The sequence below is a fragment of the Helianthus annuus genome, chromosome 3, assembly GCF_002127325.2.
Source record: "Helianthus annuus cultivar XRQ/B chromosome 3, HanXRQr2.0-SUNRISE, whole genome shotgun sequence".
Classification (NCBI taxonomy): Eukaryota; Viridiplantae; Streptophyta; class Magnoliopsida; order Asterales; family Asteraceae; genus Helianthus; species Helianthus annuus.
The window spans coordinates 170170957-170180638 of NC_035435.2; the positions used below are offsets into that span (position 1 = coordinate 170170957).

Below are 9682 nucleotides of genomic sequence, written 5' to 3' on the forward strand. Positions count from 1 at the left end.
CAATGTCGAATCCCCAAATCCCTGAAGTCGTTCAGAGAGCTTGGCGGTACTAACCTTAGATTCGGTGAGCTCCGGTTCAGGTTCGTCATCTTGTCGTCATGGTGACAGTTCCTCTTGTGGGGCATCGGGTCTTGGGCTGCAGCCACAGGTAGATCTAGTTAGAGGGCCCGAGGGGGTTCACCCCGTGGGCACTCCGACGCTCAAGTCAGTATCATGTATGGCAATGATAGTTATAAGTTCAAGTAAAATGTATCATCTAGGAAGAGGGAGCAGATATTATATATGAGAAGGAGGAGGAAGAAGTAACTTTTTTTGTGGGGAAAGTGTAGCTTTTTCCTTTTGGAGAAGGGAGTTCTCTTTATATAGTGAGATATTTGGGCCATAGCCCTAATGGGCCGATTCAAGAGTGGGCTTATCAGGACATGGCCCACTCAAACCAACTAAACATACCGAGAAAGACACAAGTGGGCTCGAGCCCAGTCACCAATCTAGGGCGATGAGCCCAGACGAGGAGCCCAAGCGGGGATCCTCGTCGTCACATAATATCGTAATAATGCAACATATTGCATATCTACATAATCATGCAACGTTATATACACAACATATCAACTTTTTTTTAATTCAATTGTTTATACTCAAGTATAATATAGGGTAAATTACTTTTTGAGTCCCTGTGTTTTATCAGTTTTAACTAGTTGAGTCCAAAAGCAAAAAGTTTAACGACCTGAGTCCCTATAAGCATTTTCCTTGACCATTTGAGTCCAAATTTCTAACACCATCCATATTTTCTGTTAGTTTTCTATTAAAAGACGAAAATGCCCCTGTATCTTTCCTTTACCCTTATAAAAACCTAAAAACCTAAATCTCATCTCCAAACTTACAGAGCAGCACACAAACCCACTCTGTTTTCTCTCGAGTATACACCGGTGACCAGAGATCGGAGCTCCGGCTATCTTCCCCGACAAGCGCCACCCTTACAACCCTTTATACTTCTCGTTCACCGGAGACAACCACCCACACACCCAAGCTGCCCTTCTTCTTCTCCGGTGAGCCACACTCCGCACGCACCCCTGTAAATCCCCAAAACCTCCCTGTTACCCTCGGTTAGACGGCCAACCACCACCAACCGGTGGTGGCGTGCGGCGGCAGTTAAGCGCAGGAGAGAGAGAGGGTTAGAGAGAGAAAGATCGGAGGAGGTTGGGGTTGGGGGGGGGGGGGTTCTGCCATTCTTGTTGTTTGGGAGTGAGAGGTGAAGAATTGAAGTCTGAAGATGATTGTGATGGGTGGTCGGGAATAAGATTGCCTGCCACAAAGATTATCATGAGAAAACAATGTTAATTTGCATCATGTACCCTCAAAGCTTTCCAAAGCCCCGGTAGCGGTACGCGGATATAGGGCATGTTTGACTAATTCCTCCCAATATGCCTTTCTTGTTTGAATTTGGTAGCAAACCATTATGAGTAAATTCCACTTTGAATACTGTTCTGGTCATGTGCATCATCCAACTTCAATTATTTTGCTGTTGTGCTAATTCCTCTTTTGCATAATTTTGGTTGTGGGTCCGGTGGTGACGGTGGTGGTGTGGTGGGGATGCAGGGGTGTAGAGAGAGAAAGATGAGAGAGAGAGATGAGAATGTTTAGAGAGAGATGTAGAACTTTTAGGTTTTAGGTTTTTATAAGGGTAAAGAAAAAGATACAGGGGCATTTTCGTCTTTTAATAGAAAATTAACAGAAAATATGGATGGTGTTAGAAATTTGGACTCAAATGGTTAAGGAAAATGCTTATAGGGACTCAGGTCGTTAAACTTTTTGCTTTTGGATTCAATTAGTTAAAACTGATAAAACACAGGGACTCAAAAAGTAATTTATCCTGTAATATATTATTATGTTTGATTTCATGGTATATTTTTGTATGCAAAAACAAATAAGTATACAAGTTATTATTATTTTTTTTTTCTAATGATGGAACTAGATAAAAAGACGTCAACAATGGTGGCTAATCACATATATTCCCTTCCGATCATCTAAATAAGCTAATTATTTCAACGTACACCCTTATCATCTCAGTCATTGATTTGTCTTGATTAAGAGTTTTAGATCAATTCTACGCCTAGTAAGATAAAGAAAAAGTAAAATTTTGTATTTGATTATTGATCTCTCATTCCCTCTATGTCCGTATACACACAATCCCGAAAGCTACAAAACTATAAGTTTATACGTTTATACGTTTGATGCTATGGTATCATAGACTTTCACACACACGTGTCCAACGGTACATCAAAGTAATTATATTGATGCATCACAACCCACGATATATTTCAATCCCGTATATTGACATTATATAATTATAGCCATCCATTTTCATGAAGTTGACACGTCAAACGAGTTTGGTAACAACTAACAAATTCCAATAAACTTTCTTTGAATATTATTATCCTTGACACGTGACCTCTCACAATACAAGTAACTAGGAACAACTGCGCTAGCTACTTGGTAAAGGCTTATGTCTTTTAGAGGTGAGGTCTCAGATTCAAATATGTGCATATAAGATTTATTAGATTTGATGTAATTGAGTAGGAGCAAACATTACCATTCACACACAAAAAAAAAAGGAATAAGAAGTCTACAAATAACTATAATAATTATGCTTATAGTACACGACTTATCATTACCCTCCTTTATTTTTGTAGTGTAATTACTCATTACTACAATAAATAATTACTCTAGTTATTTGTATGTTTAGTAGGTTAATTTCATTTCTATAAAGAATCTCACCCCATATTATTATTATTAACGTCAAACAAAATGGCAAAACCCAGCCACCCGGGTACACCATTGGCAGGGGCACAGCTTCCTTGGGGCGGGAGGCCCCCCCCCCCCACCTTTTGACGCGTAGTGTTATGAATAGTACTTTCGTATAGAAATTTTTAGGTATATACGTTTTCGTCCCTCCGGAATTGGGAAAATCGACCCCCAAGCTTCGCCAATGACCATTGGTAAAAGGTCATTCAATTCCGCAATCATAGACAGCGTTGATAACCCAACCCGTCACCAATTTAAAGGAAAGTTATCGTCCAGAGGCTTATTGTGATAGGAACCCACATATAACATTTTGTCACAAACAAAACTTCAACCAATGATAAAAATAAAAAATCAGAGGGTAAGCATTGCACTTTCGTATAACATATTATTATTATTATTCCTCTTTGAAAATTCAGCAAGGTGACACGTGTAAATCATGAATACAATTTTTGTTGCAACAACGGCTGATATCAAACCCGACTCCAAATAATCGGATTCCGGAACATCCATTCAGAGCCGTGATGATCGGGGATTGTTATTCGGCGTATATAAATTCATTTCTTTCTCTAACGAATCTCAAAAAACCTAAATTCATCGTCGCAAACTCTCCTTCAGGTATTTCACGCTACCAAATCTTATTGTTTCTTCGATCCTATGCAATTTATAGTATAGATTCATCCTATATATATATATAGATCGTTCTGTATCTGTAGAATTTGTTGTTGTTGTTCGTTTAATTATTTGCTAATTAGGTTTTTCTGCATGGATGTTTTGTTAATTTGATAATTTATGTTTTGATTTTGATACATACTTTAGATGATTCTGAAGAAATCAGGAAGATCTGTATGTGGTTTAGGTTTTAGGGTTTCATTTTTGTTTTGTGTAAATTTGTTGTAGTTTTTAGAATTGAAATTACTTATCAGCTGATTAAATATGAAGATACTTGTTTTATATTTGTTTTTAATGAATTAAATATATATATATTTTTTTCATAATCTGATTAGTTTGATGTTCAAATATTAAAGATCTGTTTTGCAGAATATGAGAAATCTGATTATGGAAATATTTATGTTGAAGAACTTTTGTTGTATATTTATGTTTTTATAATGTTTTTTTTTTGGAAAGTTTGCTTATGGAAATAAAATTAAATCTGAGAAAATCACAAGAACAGGAATATGCTTCCAAATAAATTGTAAACAACAAAATTTTCTGATTTATTTTGTCTTTTATTTCCTGAAACAATAAAATTACCTGAAATTTTGTTTGAGTAAATTGCCAAAATCGTCCCTAAGGTTTGGGTATGTTTGCCATTTTTATCCAAAACAATTTTTTTGTACAATATAGTCCTTCACTTTTGGGATTATTTTCCATTTTCATCCAAACATCTACTTTGTTTTATTTTTTCTATCAAACATTTGGATGAAAATGGCAAAATATTCCAAATCTCAAGGACGATTTTGGCAAAAAAGTCAGACGTTTGGATGAAAATGGCAAAAAATCCCAAAAGTGAAAGGACTCTATTGTACAAAAAAGTTGTTTGGATGAAAATGGCAAACATGACCAAACCTCAGGGACGATTTTGACAATTTACTCAATTTTGTTTAGATGTTTGATTTTGCATTCAGCATGACTTTTGCAGTCTGTCATGACTCATGACTATCTTCTAAGCACTAGCTCCATTTTGATATAAATATTTAATTATTCATAGAGTTAATTACTGTTTTCGTCCCTGTGGTTTGTTAAAAATCACTATTTCAGTCCATTAGTTTAAAAATTGCGATTTCAGTCCTTGTGGTTTCACTTTCGTAACCATTTCAGTCCCTATGTTTTCACTTTCGTAACCATTTCAATCCATTATTCTGTTAAGTATAGGGACTGTAATGGTTACGAGGTGGACTGAAATGGTTACGAAAGTGAAACCATAGGGACTAAAATCGCAATTTTTAAACTAATAGATTGAAATAGTGATTTTTGACAAACCACAGGGACGAAAACAGTAATTAACTCTTTTTCATATTTATCGTTGTCAGGAAGATCTGCTGAATATACAACATATTCAGATACTCTACAATGGTGGATGCTCAAGATACCGACAAAAACATTGAAATATGGAAAATTAAGAAGCTTATCAAGGCATTAGAAGCTGCTCGAGGTAACGGTACCAGCATGATTTCTCTCATTATGCCACCGCGTGATCAAGTATCCAGGGTTACGAAAATGCTCGGGGACGAATTCGGAACCGCTTCAAACATAAAAAGCAGAGTGAATCGTCAATCTGTTTTGGGTGCGATTACATCGGCCCAACAAAGACTCAAGCTCTACAACAAAGTTCCTCCAAACGGGCTCGTGCTTTACACTGGAACCATTGTAACTGAAGATGGGAAGGAGAAAAAGGTCACTATTGATTTTGAACCTTTTCGGCCCATTAATGCATCATTATATCTCTGTGATAACAAGTTTCACACCGAAGCTTTGAATGAATTGTTGGAATCTGATGATAAATTCGGTTTCATAATTATGGATGGGAACGGGACCCTGTTTGGGACGTTGAGTGGTAATACTCGAGAAGTTCTTCACAAATTCAGTGTTGATCTCCCGAAGAAACATGGAAGAGGAGGGCAATCGGCTTTAAGATTTGCTCGTTTACGAATGGAAAAAAGGCATAATTATGTGAGGAAGACTGCTGAGCTGGCAACACAGTTTTATATCAATCCTTCAACCAGCCAGCCCAATGTTTCCGGACTCATACTTGCAGGTACAGTTTAACAAAGCCCGGCCCTGTCCCTGTACTAGGTAGGCCTGTAAACGAAACCGAACGTTCATGAACTGTTCGTGAACTTGTGCGGCCCGAGTTCATTTATTTAATAAACGAACGACCATGAACACATTTTTTTGTTCATTTAATTGAACGGACGAACATGAACACATGTTTTGTTCGTTTATTTACTTTTTTTTTATATTCGCTTCAATTTAAATACAGAAGTAGTTATATTTATATAAATATTAAACATATAAGGAACTTTTTAACTACTTATATAATTATATCTAAGAGTAAATTACTTTTTGAGTCCTTGTGTTTTAGTGGTTTTAACCATATGGTCCAAAATCAAAATGTTTAACGCCCTGAGTCCTTGGACGCTTTTTTTATAACCTTTTGAGTCCTATTGAGTCGAATCTTTTAACCTTTTGATTCCATTTTTTTTAACGAAATTGGACTCAAAACGTTCTAAAATGAACAAAATTGGACTCAAAACGTTATAAAATGAGCGGTTAGGGACTCAGGGCGTTAAACTTTTTGATTTTGGACTCAAGTGGTTAAAACCACTAAAATACAGGGACTCAAAAAGTAATTTACTCTATATCTAATTGGTAATTGGCTTTCTGGTAATCAAATGGGTTTTCCGATGGAATTTATCGTAATAATCACTAATTTATATAAAAAGTTACTTTATGTTCATTTATGTTTAGTCAATTATGTTGTTTATTGCCTGTTAAATTATGTTCGTTTAAGTTTGTTTTTTTATGTTCGTGAACTGTTCGTTTAGGTTTTAAACAAACGCACACGAACATGCCCATTTTCTTAATAAACGAACATGAACAAAGAAATGTGTTCAAATGTTCGATTATATGTTTGTGTTTGTGTTCGTGTTCGGTTAAAGTTAAATGAACGAACATGAGCATGCCTCTGTTCATGTTCGTTCGGTTCATTTACAGGCCTAGTAATAGGCATGCATGGGATTTATCAAGATTTTTAAAAATAGTTCCAACAATTTTTATTAATATCTTTAAATAGTTACAACTTGCAAATAGAAAAGGGCATACAGATATGACAAATGGAATAGTTTATTTTTTAAATATTTAGTCCTAAATTTTCCAACCCAATTTCTTATTAATCCTCTACTTGCAGGGTCTGCTGACTTCAAGACCGAGCTTAGTCAATCCGATATGTTTGACCCGCGTCTCCAGGCGAAAATCTTGAACGTTGTTGATGTTTCTTATGGGGGCGAAAACGGGTTTAATCAAGCAATAGAATTATCAGCTGAAATCCTTGCAAATGTTAAGTTTATACAAGAGAAACGCTTAATCGGCAAGTACTTTGAAGAACTCAGTCAAGACACCGGGAAATACGTTTACGGTGTGGAAGACACATTAAAGGCTCTAGAAATGGGTGCGGTTGATACACTCATAGTTTGGGAAAATCTCGATATTACCCGATACACTTTAAAAAATATCACAACAGGTGAAGTGATTATAAAGCATTTAAACAAGGAAGAAGAAGTCGTTCAGAAAAACTTTCGGGATGCAACTACAAACGCTGAATTGGAAGTTCAGGAAAAACTGTCTTTGCTTGAATGGTTTGCTAATGAGTATCGGAAGTTCGGTTGCACGCTTGAGTTTGTTACGAATAAATCACAAGAGGGATCTCAGTTTTGCAGAGGTTTTGGTGGAATTGGTGGGATTCTTCGTTATCAGTTGGATATTCGAGCGTTTGATGAGCTGTCTGATGATGAGTTGTATGAAGATTCTGACTAGCAATCAATAATCCTCTACATGCCGGTGCAGGCGAATGAGGAACATGGCCTGCACCGGGCGCGGGTTCTCGAACGTGATGCTGCTCCTATATCATTCTCGGTTTTGGGAACTCGTGTTGAGGTACGTATATGAACATCGTTAATAAACATGTCAATTTTGTCCTTAGGTTTGGCCAGTTTTTCTGACTTAAAGGGCAATTGGGTCTTTTTCCCTTTATGTAAATAGACCGAATACCCCTGAAAACAAACGAATTGCCCTTTAAGTTAACCAAAAAAACAGAAATACCCCTGACTTAACGGAGAAAAATGGATGGAGTTAACAAGCCGGATGAAAATGGCAACTTTGTCCCTTAGGTTTGGCCAGTTTTGCTGACTTAAAGGGCAATTGGGTCTTTTTCCCTTTATGTAAATAGACCGAATACCCCTGAAAACAAACGAATTGCCCTTTAAGTTAACAAAAAAGACGGAAATACCCCCGACTTAATGGAGAAAAATGGATGGAGTTAACAAGCTGGATGAAAATGGCAAGATTTCAAACCTTTTGGATCCAGATATGAAAAAAAAACAAACCTTTGGACGCAATTTGCAAAACTGGTCAAACCTCATGGACGGAAATGACAGTTTACTCTAAACAAAATCATGAAACTGGTTTAACGTTCGATTTTGTATTGTTATTAATTCATTACTTTGCTCATTGACCCTTTACAGATAAAAAATGTTTACTCGAATTAACACGACGGTTTGTGTGACAGCTATTGGAGAAAAGTTATCTGAACATAAGAGGTGCTGATCAAGGATGCATAACTTGAGCACATTGTTCATGGTTGTTTGAAAGCTTTCTTGCTGTGCTTATGAGGAAGCTTCAACTTTTACATGCTTTTGGCTAATAATATCTATGACATCTAAGTTATTGTGTTTGCTTATAATAAATTTGGACACGAGTGTATCGTGTACAAGATCTAGACTCGAGATTGTAGTCTTGCATTTCCTTGCTCGTTTTTATGTGTTGTGGTTGCTATAATTTATGATCTTTATGGTTTGATGGTGATTGTGTGGTTACTTATTCTCTTTTTTTGAGTGGCAAACTGGCTATGTACGTGCCCACGTGGGTTGGGTTAGTTGTTTCTTCGTTAGGCCAAAGACCGGTCCAGTTCTCTTAGTCAGTGGGACCGGTCGTGGATTTTAAACTTGGGCTTTTTAGATTCTAATATAGAGCCTTTTATCTCATTTGGAACCGGTTTGGGTGTATAGTGATGGTATACGGGCATATACCAACGATTTTGAAAAGATGAAATGACAGTGTGATAGTAAAAATAGAAGAGATGAGGTAGGTTTATAATATCGTTTTTAACAATATTTAGAAGAAATTGAAGTTTGTGTTCTCGAGTTTCATTTGACAAGGGAAGGGAATCTCTTCCTTTAGTCTTTGTAAAAAAAAAAAAAAAAAAAAAAAACCTTTTGAATATAATTTTCTCTTACTTTCTTTTAAATCCTTTCCGTTCTCTTTTAAATGAAACTCGAAAATAATAGTTAAATGATAATGGAATGATAGGAGGATGGTTGATTTGGGTCATTTTTTGGGATGTTAAATATTATTATGGTTGACTTTTTTAAAAAGCCTTTATTTTTATATTATTTTTCTAATTCATATAACCAGCTTTAAAAATGTTTTATATTTTTAGTTTTCCTCAAAAAGAAATTATTTTGTTTTTTTTTTTTAATTTCTTTTCCTTATCTAAATTTTTTTGTTTAAAATTACTTATCTAATATTTTGTTTAAAATTATTATTATTGTTTAATATGATCATAATAAAAACAAATGTTTATCCTTATCTATTTTTTTTTAGATTATTTATAGAAAATATTAGATAGGAATATTTATTCCTATCTAATATTTTGTTTAAAATTATTATTATTATTATTATTTAATATGAGAGATAAATAAGAAAATAAGATGAGAAAACACCAGAAAGTAACATGTGTTTTAAAAAGATTTTCATTTATTAGTATATGAAGATTTATAATCTTACTATATAATAAAAGAAACCAATGAGAGAACACATGTCATTCATTGGAGCCATTTATTTTTTAGTTTTCTCATCTCTATCTCCTACTTAATTATGGATAATTAATATTAATTAAAAATAATAATTATAAAATTAAATTAAATTAAATTTAATATAAATTTAAACAATTCGTATAGGAGATAATATAATCTTTTGAAATATTTATTAGATTTCAAAATTATTTATCTTGAAATTAATAAAAGACGTACACTAAATATAAATTAATATAATGTAAAGAGTTAAATGTCATTTTAGTCCCTGTGGTTTGGACCATTTTATCAAT

The 9682-nt window shown here is 34.8% G+C and overlaps 1 protein-coding gene across 3 annotated transcripts; it reads left to right on the forward strand.

Moving 5' to 3' along the window:
• Positions 1 to 3263: 3263 nt before the first annotated feature.
• Positions 3264 to 8382, forward strand: LOC110930776 (eukaryotic peptide chain release factor subunit 1-3). 3 transcript variants are annotated; one of them, XM_022174154.2, is made up of 4 exons: positions 3264 to 3417; positions 4833 to 5557; positions 6710 to 7455; positions 8043 to 8382. In XM_022174154.2, the coding sequence occupies exons 2-3, from the start codon at positions 4873 to 4875 to the stop codon at positions 7333 to 7335; spliced, it is 1311 nt and encodes a 436-aa protein (XP_022029846.1). In that variant the 5' UTR covers positions 3264 to 3417; positions 4833 to 4872; the 3' UTR covers positions 7336 to 7455; positions 8043 to 8382. The 3 variants fall into 3 exon arrangements, with proteins under 3 accessions (XP_022029846.1, XP_022029845.1, XP_022029844.1); XM_022174153.2 differs by having other exon boundaries at positions 4837 to 5557; positions 8087 to 8382; XM_022174152.2 differs by having other exon boundaries at positions 3265 to 3417; positions 8087 to 8382.
• The last annotated feature ends 1300 nt before the right edge of the window (positions 8383 to 9682 follow it).